The 19,077-nt window shown below is 42.4% G+C and overlaps 1 protein-coding gene across 1 annotated transcript in view; it reads right to left on the bottom strand.

Moving 5' to 3' along the window:
- jade2 (jade family PHD finger 2) overlaps positions 1-19,077 on the bottom strand; it is a 184,204-nt gene that overhangs the window by 114,146 nt on the left and 50,981 nt on the right. The window contains exon 4 of the mRNA XM_056397068.1: positions 17,653-17,810. Within this exon, the coding sequence (XP_056253043.1) occupies positions 17,653-17,810 (158 nt within the window). The remainder of the gene's footprint in view (positions 1-17,652; positions 17,811-19,077) is intronic.

The raw sequence follows: 19,077 nt of genomic DNA, 5'->3' as shown, positions 1-19,077 counted from the left end.
GTCTCATGTGGTGACTTCTAAGCAGCGTTAGGAAAAATAAATGTTTCTATGAACATCTTACATTTACCTGTAAAGCAGTTTAAAGGAAAGCATTCCTCTTCCAATTTCAGTAATATAATGACAGTCAATGCTCAAATAGATAAACAGGGATGGTATTAAAATTACATTCACAAACCTGTTCAGCCTCATTATTTTCATACCATATATTCCCCTTGGATTATCCTGCCATTAAGTTACATCTGTTGTTTGCTCATCTGTTTGTGCGTCTTGAATCGTGGTGTCTTAATGTGCTTGTCTGTTTGACCATTGCCACGGATCCAGAAAAGATCTCTGAAAGTACAATAATCACCAATGACAAGTTGTGTCAGAAATGATGGTTTAGAAACGGAGAGATTTGACACATTAAGACAAATACAACGGCAAAAACTATTTAGAAAGTCAAAGGTTAAAAATTGCATCTTGTAAGCACTGTACATGAAAGGAATTCCTTATGAACCCAAGCAAATGCTGTAAACACTCAGTGTTTACAGCATAGTACATAAACACCCAGTGTTTACGGCATAGTACATAAATGATGAAATGAAGAGCAAAAGTTTCTCAGAGTAATAATCTGAGACATTACTCTGTACCTAGTTCTGTTTCTCTTTAGTCTTTTTTGGCTACATGTATTACAATAAACTTTTGCTGCTGCAATTAAATGTCAGCGGTTCCCTAAAAGTTGCAGTTCTGTGTTACGCTTTACTCTGCGTCTATTTCCAGTTGCAAGATGCTAGGAAGTGTCTTGCCATTGCTTCTTTTTAATGCACAAAGAATATATGCAACAGTACATTTAGTTAAACATTAATTCAAGATCATTTAATATGAAGTAATATAGCTACTTTTGTTTGTGTTTTACTCGTAACTTAAGATTTTGCAAAGAGAACTTTTAATTGAGCAGTATTGGCCAGAACATTTATTCCTTCTAAACTGTTTTACATGACTCGGCAGATTTAACTTCTCAAATTTCAGCGGTGTAAAGGACGTGTTATAAAATGTTACAGACTTGCAGGTTTCTTAGTTTCATAAAACATACTTCTCTTTCAACCTGCTACGAGGGTCTGGGGAGAGCATCTAACAGCGGAAAGAAAAGTCATTTCTCATACACGGCTTTGCCAAACAGTCCAATAATTGGCTTGAATTCTGAAAAACTCGAGAGAAAAACATGTCAGCCCAACCACGCAGAAAAAAAAAAATAAAGATGAGGAACGATCTGCTAATAATCTGTAGAAGCTTTGATTCCTTTCATGCCATCAACTCTTGTGATTCTTCTCCTGTGATGCTTCAATATTTCAAGGAAGATGATCCCAATCTAAACCACAGGGGGCTACAACTGAACACCATAGCTTACTGGCTTTTTAGTAGTATAAATTTCATATAGCATCACTTATTATTTTTGCCTTTTTTTTTTTTTTTTTTTTATATAAACGGTCTCAGGGGGAGCACAGAATGATTACATACCAAGTTTTAAATGGAACTGATATCAAGTTGTTGTGGTTTGTTTGTTATTGTGTGTCTTCCTTTTTCTTCCTGTGACTGTGAAACTAATTTCCTCTGGAGGGACAGTATGGATAACCTTGGATATTTGTCCTAATTCATCCACTGTTGTCATGGGAAAACTCTGATTTGAGTCACATTTCATGTTTGTTTATATTCATTTTAACATGGAAACCTGTGACAGACGTGTTTTACCAGACAAGGCAACAACACAGTTCTTTTCTATTTATTCAAGGGATCCAAATTCATGGTTGTGCTTTTCTTTTGAAGATATTGCTCTATGTAGGCACTAAACCAAGCCCAGTGTCAACTTTATTACCACAGACACTGTGGGAAACCCCTGTAGGCTTTCAAAGTGAGACAAGAGGGGGTGGAATAATGGGTTGAAGCAATGAAGCCTTGGGCGTGCACGCACGCACGTGTACACGCACACATACACAGGCATGTCCAAACACACATACTACACACATGAACACATCAAGAGTAAGGGGCTACCCCAGTACTGCCTCCATACATTTCACACACACACACAGACACACACACACACACACACACACACACACACACACATGCATACACACAGACTCCCACCCTCTTCCTGCATTCCTCTGCTGTCTGACACACTTCCAGTAAGCCCACCAGCACTTCAAAAACAGCCCACCACCGCGAGCCCTCCAGATGACAGCGGCTGCTAAAAACATGCTCAGCTCTGTCGCATATTAAGTCACAAACACCACCTTCTTACTGGAAACAGAAACAAACACAACACAGGTGCAGTCAATGCTTTGGCTGGGATTGGTATGTTTCTCTAGCCTATCAACCACTTTGGCATCAGCCAGAGTTTGTGGTCTAAAAATCAGGTTTGCTTGTAAAAGCAGTTCAAGTGCCAATTTTCCGTACTTTCCTTTCTGCTCTAACGTCTTTATTGTTAACATTAGAGCTGCAACGATTAGTCTATTGACAAAATATTTATCAGCAACTATTAAACCCTAACCCGAACCCTAAACAATTAAAGTTATTTTTCCGGCAAAAACCCCAAACATTGCCTAGTTCCACTTTCTAAACTCCGGAGATTTTCTGCTTTTCTTCGTCGTATGTGGCGGTAAATGAAACAGCTTTAGGTTTTGGACTGTTGGTCAAACAAAACATTTAATTTGAAGAAGTAACCTTGGGCTTTAGGAAACTGTGATTAGTACTATTTTATGATATTATGAGGACCAAACATTTAATTTAGCCCTAGGATTTTTTCATCCATCCATCCATCCATCCATTTTCAGCTGCTTAATCCGAGGTCGGGTCGCAGGTGGCAGGAGGTCGAGCAACATAGTCCAGACGTCCCTCTCCCCTGATTTTCTCCCCAGCCTTAAAAATCCTCCTCACCTGCTGCTGGGATGTTTTCATGAGTTTTGTTTCAATTACTCCTTCGCATGGCACAACGCTTTAAGTCTGCTCCTCAGAGGTACATTCCCTCTTGCTTTAATTCTGTGCCTGAAAGCTTCCATTAAACCCACATACACAGAAAACAGCTGATGGGCAACACAAGGGAGAGGAGAGGAGAGACGAGTGGGGGTACTACCGTTATTTGCTGAAGCAATGGCGAAAGCTCTGTTGTGTGTCCATCAGTCTCTCTCCCTCTCTTTGTCATTCCCTGCAGATCTACAGTCTGGTGTACCGCTCCACTCAACCGCCTCATCTACCTGTTTGTTTACTTATTCCCTCAGTTCCTCCACCATGAACATCCCTCCTCCCATCAGTGTCTCTAACCCCTCGTTCTCTGGGTAATTCACTCCATCCTCACTCTCCGTCTCCATTCCTCCATTTTGCCTCTTGTTCCTTCCCCCAGTCGTCTCTATCCCCGTCTGGCTGTCTCCCTCAACCTCCATTACTTCCTCTTTCTCCCCTTCACTTCCTCTTTTTTTTTTTTTTTTTTTTTTTGTTTATCCTTATCCCAGTGAAAAGACAGTGAGACAGTGAGAGACCATTCAGATGGTCTTTAATGTTGGCTACTTTTAGATAAGAGCAAAAAGAGGTAGGTACTTTATATCTGTGGGTTTTCCCTGCTTGAAAATAGGCCTTTGAAGGAGACACTGTCTTGAGGCACACACTGTATGACATCATGTGCTAATTTGTGCATTAGATGATGATGTTATACACAGGTGGAATCAGCACTTATTTTTCCATAATAGATGGAAAGGTTATTTGATGAGATATTAGGATGCGAGAGCCGTATGCTGGTTAAACTGTGCTGGTTGACTATTGTTTGGGGACTTTCAAGAAGAAAAATCAGTTTTTACATATTAACATTTTTTTTTTCTCCACCGCTCCCCAAAGGGAACCATATTCGTTGGCTTTTATCTTTTAAGGATAACTTTCAGTCAGAAAAGTTACTGTTTCATGCCAATTTTATCACAGCTGGTCCCTTTTAGACAAACAGGAGTGAGGAATCTTTCTTCCAAAACCAAAATTCAAAAGACATACATATGGTGCAGATTCTTCTTCTTAACAGGTTACAAAGATCTGTTACTACTGCTGCTTTTCTTTTGCTGCATTGTGCCAAAATGAAAAAAATAAATAAAAAAGCTGCGTATTAAGTAACAAGCTAAAATGCTTTGGTTTTGTCTTTCACATGGGCTGAAGGGAAAACACCTGCAGGAAAACCCTAACTGCATCTGAACAATATTTACCAGAAAAACATCTACAGACCTTCCTTCATGCTGTGTCTCCGCTGTGAGCATTAAAATCTGACAGATCTCTGAACAGTTTATTTTTCTCTCCTGCAGTCTTTGCCATTTAGAATAATGGCAAAGAACTCACATTATCCGATACACTTTCGTCTTACTCCTCAAAAACCGAAGGCGAAAATGTCTTATGTGTCAATCAATCTCCATCTATTCATCTGTCAGTTTATCTACATTTTTTTTTTGTATCCATCCATCCATCTAAATCCGGGGAGGAGATTTTATGTGAGGTCTGGGCCTCAGGGCTCTGCTGAGTGAGTAAACTGCTGAGAGTAAACAGTGTTTACTGTCCTTGAGGTGGTTGGGTTTAAGTGGCCGGCCAGGGTGCAGCAGCCTCCCTCATCTGACCATTAAAGTCAATGACCTCGTCTTGGCAAACAGGCTGAAGGCGCTGGTTGAGGGATGAAGAGTTGTGGAGGTGGGGTCAGAAGAGAGGCACAAAACTGTTACTGACAGTCAGTTGACCCTAGCAACCCTCATGAAGTGTCTCTCAGCCAAGACGCCAAGACCCCGAGAGAAAGAAAAGAAAGAAGAGACACAAAGGGAGTGTCGGTGTCAGTTCCACCTCGACACATTAAATATTACAGTTATTATAATTGACTACACTCACAAAGAAAAGGGAACAGTGGAAAAAAAGAGAGAGGGGGAACTTCACTATCTATCCACCGTCTTCCCCCCTGTGTCTCACTCTCTTTCTGTCTCTGTTTATTAAACTCACACACACTCACACTCACTCACACACACACACACACACACACACACACACACACACACACACACACACACACACGCACGCACGCACACAAGTCAAGTGAAACTGGCAGATGGTAGACTGGTAAAAGGCGGACGGCCTGGTCCAGATGTTGCTGAACCCACAGTGCAGAAGGCAAAGGGCTTTGATCTGCCATACCACAGAGGAACTACTGGAGCTGGATACAGAGGAGAAGAGAGGAGAGGAGATGAGACGGTGCTTTAAAAGGAGGAATGAATGCAATGAATGTGTGTGTTTGCGAGTGTGTGTCTAACTAAAAGAGAGAATGAGTGTTAACGTAGCAGAGCAAGAAAAGAGGTGCATGATATTCCCATGTGAGATGTATCAGTGTTTCCGAGAAAATACCCAAGGGATAAGTCCCATGTGTCACACACACACACGCACGCACGCACACACACACAGAAACGCGGATACATAAACTGTGCATCCACGAATGCAGGCGCCTAAACACAGTCTAGACTCCCACACATGGCTCTTGGGTTTACTCACATGACATCCATGTGGGGAACAAAGACACATGCATATACACACACACACACACACCACACACACACACACACACACACACACACACACACACACACACACACACACACACACACACACACACACACAGAATGGTTTTTCTCCCAATGTAATTTAGGAAAGCTGCACTCATTTATCAACTCAGACCAGTTCTTCTCTTCATACTTTTCCCTTTACAAGCATCAGCTACTTATTGCGTTTATGGTCAAACTTCCAAATTAGTTTTTTTTTTTTTTTTCCTCAATGGCACTTAATAACAGTGCCCTGGTTAAATGCAGGTTAAATAAATCAAAACCTGCTAACTGAATCTCTGGGTGGGGAATGTGCAGTGGAAACATGCAAACACATTTGGGTTTTGGGAGGCTGCTGTTGGATCTGGTGCTCTGCCACCTCCAACACACACACATATATACACACACACACACACACACACACATCTCAGCAGGTTAAAACCTATTGTTTGGAGGTGAAATGTTTAAATTTCCCATGTTGCAGTCCCCACGCTGAAGTCAGTCTTTGCCCGCGAGCATCCAGAGGTGAATGGGTTTTTTGCTGGAGCCTGACTCACCCTCTGGAACGAGAAAACCGGCTCGGTTCTGGCCAACGCTCAGTCACTGCGGTCAGAGAGTCAGCCTGCCAGCCGGGCAGGCAGTCAGGCAACCAGTCATTCAGTCAGCCTGCCGGTTCCGACTTCTCTGTCATTTTTAGTGAGGTCGGCCAACCAGTCAGTAAGCCAGCCAACCAGTCAATAAAGTCAGGCGGCTGACCTAAAAATGTGGTCAAAGATGAACCACTCATACAGTCATTGTGCTTTCTGGTTGGACGCTGGCCAGCAGCACAAGAGGGAAGTTCACTCAGACTGCCAGATGTCACTTTAGCAAGCCAGTCAGCCAGTCATTCCAATCAGTCAGGAAACAAAGCAGCATGTCCTCTACGTGATTAATAAAGCACCCGGTGACCCAACCACATTCTGTTGTGATGAGAGGGCAGAGAATTTCTCTCCTATTTTCATTCAACCACCCATTGACCCTTTACTCATCCATTCAATCAGTCAGGGAAATGGCTGTTCTGCCAGGCAGTCGACAAGCAAGCCACCCAGGCAAGCGGTCTTTGCGGTTCTTCAGCCAGTCAGGCAGAAAGCCTGAAATGTGGTAAGCGACAGCCCCACTGACCCAGTCAAGTGGTGTAGTGGTGGAAAATCTGTGCTTCGCTAGTTGCAAAGACTACACAGAGATTACACCTCCATACACTTTTTCATTAGGTCAAAGAAGAAAAAAAAAAAGAAAAAAAAGGTAATCAGCCAGGTAGGCAACCAGTCAGCCAAGTGGCCAGCAGTTGTATCAATGAGGCAGTCAAAGAGAGCTTATGGGTCAGCCGCTGCAGTCAATAAGCCTGTCAGCCAGTGACTTGGTCAATCACACTGCCAGTCAAAGACTCAATCAACCAGGCATGGTTCAGTAAGAAAAGTTATCTCCATCAACGGCGGTGAAGGATATACCCGGTGACTTGGTGAACTCATCCAGAAATGAAAATGTATTATTATGTTACTGTATTTGCCATTATGGTTCGCCTCCTGCCTCAGTGGGAAGATTATTAACCCTCTTCCCCCAGGAAAGAGATCAAAAGCTATTTCTCACTATAATATGTTATTAGTTTTGTCATGGGGACCTACCAGATACAGATGGCAGGGGCCCATTTTGGCTCCTTAGCCCATACTTTAAGAAATACAGTTCTCATATTCACTCGCCCATCCAGCCAAAAGCAACCAAATCAGCCTGTGGTCTGAAATACACCCACTGACCCTTCATAGCAATGCGGTGATGAGTTAATGCGGGCGGACTTGGCTTTTGTCATAACCCTGACTGTCCATCAACAGGTCAGCAAGTCATTCTTCCCAGTCTTTGCTGTTAGTTACCAAGCCATTAGCTCATCTCCTCATCCATCCAGTAAACAGCCAATTGATCTATTCATTCAGCAGTTCGTTGTATCTGGCTGCCAATCAAATCATCCAAAAAAATGCAGTTTTGTTCTAATAAGGACATTGAGTCAGTAGGTTTTCCCATCAGTCAGTCAGAAAGTCACGGTAGTAAGCCCAAACATGCAACCAGTGAGTCCTGCAACAGATGGTCTTGCCCCCACAGAGCCCTGATCTCAACATCATGGAGTCAGTCTGGGATCACATGAAGAGACAAACTAAATCCACAGGAAAACTGTGGCAAGTTCTCCAAGATGCTTGGAGCAACCTACCTGCACGAGTGTAGTGAGGAGAAGTGGTGCAGTTTTAAATGCAAAAGGTGGTTACAAGAAATTTTTACAAGAATTTGATTTAGTTTTTATCCGTTTACTGCACTTTGCATGAAGTTGATCACTGATAAATGAAAATGATTCATGATATTATTTTTTAAGGCTCTCCTCATTTTTCTCGAAAACATTTGCACATTGCTGTTGGTGCACAACTATGCAGCGTGCTCCCATCCAATAAAAGGCTGAAGACAGCGCATCAGTTTTCATCAGTTTTATCTCATTATACATGTAAATTTGTGCAGCAGGGCACACCAAAATCTAATCAGATCATCTACTTTATATGGGTTACCTGTGGTGTTCCTATTATGTACTGTGGTGTACTGCATCTTGAGTTATTGTGTTCACATAAAAAATATATATATTTTTGTCCTACTAAAGCCAATTAGCTGATTAAAGATTTTTCACATCACCATGTTTGTCTTTGTGCACCACAGATCTGGCATTCATTTGAACTTGTCAGCTTGAATTGTTAAGGAACTACAGCATTTTCTGGTATATCAGTGTTCTCTAATTAATATGCAAATTTATACAGGAAGGTGCTCCAAAATTTAATCTGATCATCTACTCCACATGTAATATCAGTGGTGTAAGTATGAACTTTCTACTTGTCTAGAGATTCCTGCATGACAACTTAATGTCGAGGACATAAAAAAAAACATACAAGTACCGGTATATAAGTACAGAAAGAAAGAAATACAGCAAAGGAGCAGCTATTGAATTGTCTTTTTTCCAAGGTTTCACCATGCCAACAAGGGGAAACCAAAAACTTCTATGATTATGATAAGATAGAGGTCTGAAGAAAGAAACACAAAAGTGAAAAAATTACTCACTTGGTTGAACTCCAAACGCCAAAACCTGAGAGTGAAGCTAATGAGTCTGGCTACACAAGATTCCAGTTTCTAGCTAGCTTGCATAAGTTATGAACCTACATGCTTCAGATTCCGGGGATTGAATTGGTTTTTTAATATGTTGTTCAAAAGGCAATGAAAATGATTGTCGTTGCACTTCGGTACCCAGCAGTAAGATACAGTCGCTCTGTGTTTTAACTGTTCCAGATGTGTGTGATGCAAGTTGCAGTTGTGGCCGCTGTAGTAAGTACGGTTCCTTCAGCCAGACATTTGTTAATTAATTCATGCATGGAAAAGTTTTCCGTTCATCCAGTGTGTTCGCTCTGCATGTCATCCATGTAGGGGGCAATTCCCAGCGCAACAGTTCAACACGTAGTACATGTATGTGCAAACCAGCCTGTCAACTGTTCATTCATCCATCCGTCTGCTGCCATTTATCAAGAACCGCAGTGCACTGGACTACCAACAAAAATCAGTAGAGTGTGTGTGTGTGTGTGTGTGTGTGTGTGTGTGTGTGTGGAAGCAATTAGTCCCGTGTGCACCCACTGACCCTGTACATGATGAGGCCGATGATGCTGCTCTTAGTCATCTTATTATCTGATGAAGAGCTGTTTTGGAAAGATCAGAGGGTATCTTGGGTGAAATTCCAGATGTTGTTGTGGCCATACCGATACATACAAACACATATGTGCACGCATACAGTTGTGTTCTCATAAAAGTGAACATTCATACACAACGACTTATTAAAGCAGCGGTGGACGGGCCTGCAGCTGGGCAGGGTAAATCCCTAAGGGGCTTTTCAGTCATCTAACCAACTCTCTTTTCCTTCATCCCTCCCTGTTTTCCTCTTGTTTTATGCATGTCACCGATGTACTTGCATCAATGCTTTTGTCATGACCTTTAACAGGCTATTTGTCTTCATCAGATACACTGAAAAGGAGAAACAAATGTCAGATTTATTCTGGGTTGTTCCCAGCTCTTTTTCTTCCAGACAAGGATTACAGATTTTAATAATTTCTCCAAGGAATAAAAGGAATACCAGAGATTTTCTTTTCATATGACTGACTATGAACAAGTATTCCAGTGCTACTCAAATATAAAACTTAGAGGTCCGCTTTCCAAATTTACTCTTGGCACAGTGTCACAGGTCCAAAAAGAGTGGATTATGTGACTGATGTTTAAGTTCTAAAAACTCACAAAAAAGTGACATTTCAAGTCTTTAAACTTGACACAAAAGCTTTGATGGTCCGGCAGAGACACTGATCTCAGTGTTCATTAGTGAGTTTCCAGGGATTTAAGTTTTTCCATTATATTTGTAGTTAAATGCTGATTTCATCGCCCGCTCTTGTTTTATTGATTCTAAAATTATTCTGCTGCTTGATATGACGACTTCAGCTGGTGAAGTTTAGGGACAAAACCTCTAAAACTGGGCATGTTGGGCACTTTAATGTACTCCACAATGGCTATCTGTTTGATTCTGTATAAGGCATTGGTCTTCTGCTCTGCACACATAAAAAAGGAACATGAGTTTTCATGGCTAACCTTTATTTGCATTGGCTATTTTTGAACATTTAATTTGAGTGCCCAACCTCAATGATGTTATTGTTTACTGTGGTTACCATCAGCTGAAACTATGTATGCAAGGTGACATGAAACTGTAAAAATGTGTCACTGGAAAGCAATCTGCTCAACTTTGTATCAGGTCCAGATTGAATTGTTTGAAGTGATTGAACTGTCCAGATCTGGACCAGAGTATGATTATATTGAGTATGTGGGGACCATCCGTTAATGTCTTTTAAAAGTTCTCAAACAGAGAGACTGTATTAGACTGTGGCTTTGAGCTATTTTTTTTTTCCTTTCTCCACCAGCGTCTAACTGTGGTGTAATGCCCTTTTTTGAGCTATAAAATCAGTTTTTAGGTCATGGCAGTGTACTGACTTACTTATCTCCAAACAGATACTGAAAATAAAACATGATTCCGCTCATTCCTCACTGAAACCACACAAATACACTAATTCACCAATTAAGTAAAAAATGTTGCTCGCTGTGTCCCATGATTTCAATGAGAATTGTCAACAATTCCAAAAAACTATTTTAGGCAAACAGATCAACTTTATTAAACTCATAAAATTACCACAGAACCTCCCGTGCTTCCTCTCGTTCCTGTTTGTCACGTTTGCCTGCCCTCCCAGCTGGCTTACATGGGTCCTGCTAGCCACCAGCCTTGTCTCCCAGTTGGCTAACCTCTGGCCTACTGGCCACCGCCTCACCATCACCCAGATTCCCAGGCTCCCAGCTGCCTGGCGACGCGGAGCCGCAGCTGCCCAGCACCACAATCGATGCCCAGCTGGATTGAGCCGGATCTAGAGCCGGCCATGTGTTACTCCGCGTGTTTCCCTGCTGTAACCTGTTGGCTGTACCTGCCAGCCTGGTCCATCCTTTAAGCCTGGTGCTCATCATTTTACCTATTAAAGATGCCATATTGTGAAAATGGGTTTCCAATTGTGTTTTATGTTTTTTATAAACTCTGAGGTGTAAAATAAAAGCCAATTGGGCGATCTTGACAGGTTTAGACAGCACTAATGTTATAGTGTGCAGGTTAACGTCTAACAGTTAACTAGCGGAGTGAGCGAATGGGTGAGCGAGAGCGAGGGAGCGGCAGTGTGGCTGCTGTCAGGGCAGGTTTGAGAAGTGTGCCGATGGGCGCAGAGCTGGACGAGCTGTATAAACTGTAAACGTAGGTGTTTAAATGTGTATATTACGATCCACGTGTTACTGATGCAGCCATTTTTTCCACCGCCCTCCGCCAAATCTGATCCCAGGCCCGCCTTGTGAGTTCATCTGTGCTCAGCCAAACGGAGCATTTGCTGATGAATAGTGGGCGGTTACCTCTGCCTGGCAGCAGAATCTGACCGTGTGTGGCTGGGACAGAGAAGAGCCCCTTTAGAAAAGCGGGAGAAAATCAAATCAACACCATTACGGAAGTGTTTAACACACACACACATAAACAGTACGGATATAACTAGAAAAAGAGTTAAAATAAGGGACCTTTAAACTCCCTCCTCTGCACCTGCCCACGTGCCTGTGCTTGGTGTCCTCCCTGCCTTTTGCTGCTTCCACCAGCCGTGACATAGTATCCAGCTATTTGTCCTTCTCTCCATCTCTCTATCCATCTTACTGCCCTCAGGCTCTCTTCAATCCATTATCTGTGTGTGTGCCTGAGACAGTCACTGAGTTATTAGTGGGCGATTAGCCTTCTGACCCACTGCTGCACTGTCTGTCCCAGTGAAAGGGCGTGTTTGTGTGCCTGTTTTATCTGCATACCTGTCGAGCGCTAGCGTGTGCATGTGTGCGTGCGTGAACAGGTGAATTTGTATATATAAACAGAAACTGCCTGTTTAATCAGCAACGACCCATGGTTTTACATACTGTATTAAGTTCCATAGGTATCCATCTATTCAAATTGTGTTGGCTTGTACTTCCTGTTGTACCCGCACCTGAATGCAAAGCTTGACATATGTACTTCCCTTCTCAGAAACTCTATTCCGCCTCAATCAGTTTTATTGGGGGAATGTCCAGCGCAATTATATTTTTTTTGTCCGGTCTGAACCTGCCAAGTGCTCAGCTCTCACAAGTCCTGAAAAGTACAAAAAAATGTCAACAAATTACTGAATGTTTTTTCAGCAGTACTCAGCTTGAACTGACAACTCTGTAATGTAATAATGTGTTCAGTATTTGGCAGCTGTCAGATTGTCATAACACATGCAGCCTAATAGTCGAAATTTGAAATTGACTTTTCCTTTCAGTTGTGTTTGATGGAGTTGCTGTATTTGCTATGCTAAGTATGCCTGCACTATCTGAACCAACATGTCTGCAGGTGGCATCTTCAAAAATACCTAGCCACGTCGCTGGGATGTGTAAACCATCAACAAGTTAAGGATTTTAAGGCACAGTATCTATGTTTTCATTGTGTTCACTCTCCATGTCCTTACACACAATTTGTGTCTTTTGATTTAGTTTTCTTCTTTGTGTAAGGTGTTATATGTCTAGGTTGTTTATGATCAAATAAACAAAACCAGTTTCTTTATCATGAGCAGTAATTTCACAGAAATGTGTCGCACAGAAAATCTTTTCTCTTGTTAAAAGGCCTTGTTGCCCTCAGTGTTTGCACCTTCCATCCCTTCTAAGTACGGCTTAAAGCTTGTTGATTGAAGCTTTTCATAGCATCCATGTGTATCTCACCCAAGTTTTGCATATGATCACAGCTGCCGGAAACCTGACTACAGATATTCCATCAGTGGGGACATGATGTATCCCACTGTCCTGCAATCCCAGCCTAATTCAAGATTTACATCTCGGGATTTACATACACACTTGAAGTGTGTCAACCAATGATAACTTCAAATATTGCTATTCTGTGAAATACACAGTATGTAGGTATGATGTTCCAAAAAAAACAAAACAAAAACCTTGTCAAATCTGCACGATCAATCTTTTTGTCTTGCAGTACATGAACCACTTTGGTGAGGAGCCTCTCCGTGTGACGCTCCCCGTGGCCGCAGCTTTACACGCCATTCAAAACGCAAGCGTAGTCAGCCAAACCACAAACAACGGGTTCACATTCACCGACTCGGCCACCAGTCCAAGGGGGGAAAAAATGAAGCAATAAATAAAATAACCACTATCTCATTTCTTTCATTTCGTGAAAAGGCACAGATCTTCTCATGTGTATGTGTAATTATTTCCCTCTCCGGCTCGGCGTTGTCACTGGGGACTGAGGCTGTCGAGTCGCTGCCAAAGCCCCATTCACTGTCTGCACATAGCCAGTGTTACGCAACGGCTAATTACTTCCACTCGGCCCCAACAAAACCGTGGAGAGGAAGAGGGAGAGAGTAAGAGAGAGAAAGGAACAGAGGGGAAAGAGAGTGATAAAATAAAATAGACAGAGGGGAGGAGAGACAGCCAGACAGGAGGACAAGCAAGAAGAAAGTCAAAGAGGAAAAAGACAGAAATTATAAAAGGCAGACGAAGGAAAGGTAGGATGTGGAGAGATAAAGTAACAAGGAAAAAAGAGTGCTAAGAGAAAAAGAGAGAGGAGAGGAGGGGGAGAATGAGTGCGAGGGAGAGAGCAAGTAAAGGACAGAAACAATGGGAGTGCAGGACAGGGAGACAGAGAATGAAGGAGAGATAAAAGACCATCTTCCTCCTCTCCCTGCGTCTCCTCCGCTGTGTTTTGGTAAGGAAAGGCACAAAGAAAACAACATCAAACCATAATGACCTCTTCACCAGCCGCCAAAACAGTTTTACCGAAAATCATGCCGCAGCGGCCAAATATGGTCCAAGGAGAGAGGCAAATGTGGAAGAGGAGTGTTGTCAAAGCCAGACGGGGCCCGCAGCCCTTTTCCTCTCCAACAATTTTTAGAGATGATGTCATTGTTCATAAAAAAAAAAAAAAAAAAAAAAAAAAAAATAGAAAAAGAAAAATGTGTCTGCGCCTCTGGCTTGACTAGAGCGAAGGGAAGAGGGAAAGGTGGGAGAGATGGAGGAGGGAAGGCAAGGAGAGGGGGAGATGTAGAGATTAAGACATCGAAGAGAGAGGAAGGAAAAAGAGGAAAGAGAAAAGAGGAAAAGAGAGAGAGTTAGATGGGGACAAAAATAGTTAACAGAAACAGGAAAGAAATATGACATAAATAGAAGAGAGAGGGGGAGAGAGGGAAAACTACCTCACTTCATGTTTATGCTTCTCATGCTTTATGCTTTCTTATTTTCGGGTTACCAAAATCTCTTTAATATGAGCAAAATTTAGAATAACTAAATAACTCGAATAAACCTCGATAAAACATGTGAATTAGTGAGTTTTAGAGGTGAAGGAAGGAGGATTTTGCATTCAAGAGAGGCAGGTGAGCTGTTTCCCCTGTTTGCTTTAACATTCCTCAACTCAACCCACATTTCTTACTGCTTGTTCAACTTCTTCGCCAATAAAGAGAAATAATGAGTGAAAGTAGTACGAGCACTGCCACAATCGCAGAGAGCTAACTGTCAATTTTTGAGGAATAAAAAGAAACCCCACGTGTTTGGCGACACCTGGGCCACAAGGTAGCAACGGTGACCCTCCGCACACGATCAGCGGCACAACTGCTTCGCACCAACACGAGCCTGTTGCTCTTCGATGGAGAGAGCGAACATCGTGCAACTTCGCGGCAGTTCTACCGCGTGCGCTGCAAACCATTCAGGTTTTACAACACTGCACCGAGAGTTAAATCAATTTCATCTCTCGGTGTTGCCCCACCATGTATACATGTTACACCAGATATACATGGCATCCTGTTATCACACAACGGATCAAATCTACTCATTGATGCCTTATGTTTTTTTCAGTTCTACAAAGTACGGGACGCTGTTCTTTCCCTGTACTCTAAAAGGGGGAGTTTGTGGACTGTTCCAGGATTTTCTTTTCTTTTTTTTGTACCCAACTCTGAAAAGACATGACTTCCTGTGTGGGAATAAGGTTTCCTACCGCCGATTCTGCTCCGACCACAGAGGCTTGTATGGGCAAATCCAAGGAAGTCTCAAGCATCGCTGGTGATTTCAGCCCAAACGAATCACAGAGCAGCGTGAGGAGAGGAAAAGAACGAGGCAGGGGAAGAAAGAGGGGCGTCGAGATGACAGACGAGACAAAAAAAGATGAACACACCTCCGTCTGAGACTCTGACAGAGACCATCAGCTCGGTCACACTTACGTTTGCCGTCTTCTCCTTTATCTCATCTGTCCATTTTCACTCCATTTCAACATCACTGTATATCACTTTATCATTCTTTCACATATAAGATAATAGATAAGCCCCCATTCACTCATCTATCCTTGCCTATCTTTGCCATTTCTCTTCCTCTCCCAATCTGCTCATTCATCTCTCTGCTCTCGGGCTCTGTTCAGTCTCTCAGCTCCGCACTGTTTGTGTGTGTCTCCTGAGATATGATCCTATTAGACAATGTAAACAGTAAGGGTGACACATTTATCCTTTCAATCTCAGAATCATATAAATGATCCAGATTCCTTTTTTTTTTTTTGCATTTTCATTTCTATTATTTATTACCTTTGTCTCCTGCCCTCATTAAGACTCAGAGGAACTCGATTTTTCATTTCTTGTTTTTCTATTTTGGAAACTCAATTTCTTCTCTCGAGTGAAACTGTTTATGCAAGCGTATTCCCTTGCAAGTCAGAGACTGTTTCAGGTTTCCTCATCAGGTATGACATTTCATTCGGCAACACTTGATTATTTGATTCGCAGTTTGCATATAGTTTGTTTGAAGCGCTTATTGTATGTCACTGGATCTGCCTGGAGTTTGTACTCACACAACCACCAACCAGCTCCTTTTTGCTGCAGTTAAGCTCAAACATCAATTAGCAACAGGCTAATTTTTTAACCTTATTTAAAGTAGACAGACTGAGTGGACATAATATATATATCTTTTTTTAGAATAATAAGTGTTTTCCACTCTAGTCCTTTAATTCATTGGAGGAAAATGCCTCCAATGACATCAAACACTTAAACTCAAGAGTAGAAACAAGAGGAACACACACTTCAAACTCTTTCAAATGAAAGAGGTGGAAAACATTTATCAGGCTTTTCATTTTCTACTCATCATGTTCACTCTGTTTCTGGCTGTTTCATAGGCAACAAAAATGTAACGTACAGAAGTTCTTTACTTTTCTTTGACTTCTTTCGCTTTTCTCGCAACAGGTAAAAAAAAAAAAAAAAACTAACAGAAATCTCACATGACTGGATAATTTGTCTGCCTATCAAAGAGAATGCATGCTTGTATGTGCGTGCGTGCGTGCATGCGTATGTGTATGTGTGTGTGGCCTCCCAGTATGACATGTCTGTCTAACAGGCATTACCAGGCAGTCTGAGCATTTTCATTAGTTCCTAGAATGCCAAACAAACCACATGGGTATGTGAAGCAGCTGCAGTAGTACTAGAGAGCCACAACAACCTACTGGGGTGAGAGAGAGAAAGAGACAGACAGAGAGAGAGGGAGAGGGAGAGAGAGAGGGGGGGGGGGGAGCGCAGACTAATCTACAGTATGAGAGTGAATATAAGTGGGTCGAAGTGCATGCCTGCACACATCTGCCCACCAGCTTGGTTCTGTGTCTGTGCATGTTTCGCTCCCTGCACGAGCATCCAAACATGCTTCCCAGCGTGTGTGTGTGAGAGATTGTTTGTCGGCGTAGATTACCACATGTAGGTGTGTGTGCATGTATTCCATGAACAAGTATATAACCCATATAAGTGTAATTACATGCAGTTTAAATGCAGTTTTTCTCACTACAATTCAATGTCAGATTTTTCCCCGAACTGTTCCATAAATGTTCATGAATGTGTGACAGCTAAAAAAGATTTGTTTTGTTGGATAATCTCAGTTAAGACTTTTCAATTCTCATGGCTTCTCTGCTGCACGCTCGTTATGTCACATTTATCGAAATGACTTCAGTCGTATCGACGTTGTACTAGAGTCTAAAATTTCAGAACTTTTCCAAAAGTCCACTGAGAATTAGGCAGTTTTCCAGAACAACTATTAGTCATGGCAAACAAATGTTCAAATCTCATAACTCACAGATCTTTTTTTTTTTTCTTTGTGATGGGAACTCCGCCAGTGTCTGTGTGTTTATGGCGGTGACATAATGTCTATGTGCGCTACAGCCACAGGCTCAACCGGTACTGAATCACTGTTAAACAGATAACAATTCCTCCTGTCCAATTATACTGGCACAGAAAAAGCAGTCTTAAAAAAGACAACGTGGACTGACTCTGCCTTTCAAGGACCTCACTGAAATGGAAATCAAAAAAAGGAGAATCACCTGTGGTCATTCGCTCAATATTAAACTCTCGCAAGGGTGTGGTGTGTGTCGCATGTCCTTGGTGTGTCCTACCTGACCACAGGCTCCGGGATGGCCTCCACGTTGGCAGGGACCTGTACTCCCTTCTCCCACTCTTGTCTCCAGGGGTCTGAGAGCACGTAGAAGTCGTCCGGGCCGAGCTGGGCCGAGTCCGGCAGCTTCATGGCCGTGATGAAGTCGGTACGAAACACCTGCGCGGGCAGCGAGGTAAGAGGAAGGGGAGAGAAAGAAACACGGTTCAGTTAGATGGTTGAAAGCAGTGTGTAGAGGAGGTGGGACGGCAGGACAGAGATAAGGAATGGGTGATCCATTTCATGACCTTTTTGTGAATTTGCGAGATTACTTTTGCGTGCTTTTGCGATCATCTTCTCCCTAATTCAGTTCAACTTAACGGTGCAAGAGAAAGTCTACAGTACAGCACTTTTTATTCAGACCTGGGAGCAGATAAATGCATTTGTTCTTCACTCCATGGTCGGGTTTCTGCGACTCTTGACACAGTTCGAGATCAGATAGAGGCGTGAATCAAGATCATGGTTTAATTAATGGTTAAGTTCTTTGTAAGAGACAGCAGACAGAGACTATTATTTCATGCTCTGTTTTGTCCTAAAAAAAAAAAAAAAAAGTGTTGGCACTGACAACTGTGCATCTTTTTTATTATTTATACAGTGCATCACATTACAAGCACAAATACAAACACGGAGCAGTTGTAGCTGACTGACAGGTGATCCACTGTGACACCGTTATCTGCCACTAACGTTGCTTTAGATGATGCTGACGCCGAGAGAGGAAGACGTCTCGCTTCATTACAACCTCAACTCCTCTTTCCTCACATCTCTCCCTTACTGTCTCCCCCATTTAAGACGCGAGGAAGAGATGTAAGAGAGTGAAATGAGGAGAAATTGTAGCCAAATGAAAACCACCTACTGACTCATTAAAAGTGTGTGTACAGCGCGTAGGAGGACTCTATAAAAACAAAACAAGGGGTGTGTGTGACCTGAGGGAGTGGGTGTATTCATGCAGACACAATCATTCTCATACATAATGTGAACATGCACACACCTACAAAGACAAGATACACACACAGACAGAAACACACACACACACACACACACACACACACACACACACACACACACACACACACACACACACACACACACACACACACACACACACACACACACACACACACACACACACACACACACACACACACACACAGTCTGTCTGTCTGTCTGTTCTGACATGTTCTAACAGGGACCCGAAGCGAAGATATTATCAGTCATATAGTCAAGGACATCAGCAAAGAACACACACACACATAAACACACAAACTCACATAGGAAAACAAGCCCCACACACACACACACACACTGGTGCCAAATCAACCGTATGACTTCACTCTACATTTTATCATTATTTTCTAAGCCTGCTTATCCCTGCTTTATTAGCTCTTCT

This window comes from Seriola aureovittata, chromosome 15 (genome assembly GCF_021018895.1).
Source record: "Seriola aureovittata isolate HTS-2021-v1 ecotype China chromosome 15, ASM2101889v1, whole genome shotgun sequence".
In the NCBI taxonomy this organism is placed as follows: domain Eukaryota; kingdom Metazoa; phylum Chordata; class Actinopteri; order Carangiformes; family Carangidae; genus Seriola; species Seriola aureovittata.
This window is presented reverse-complemented; position numbering and strand designations above follow the sequence as displayed.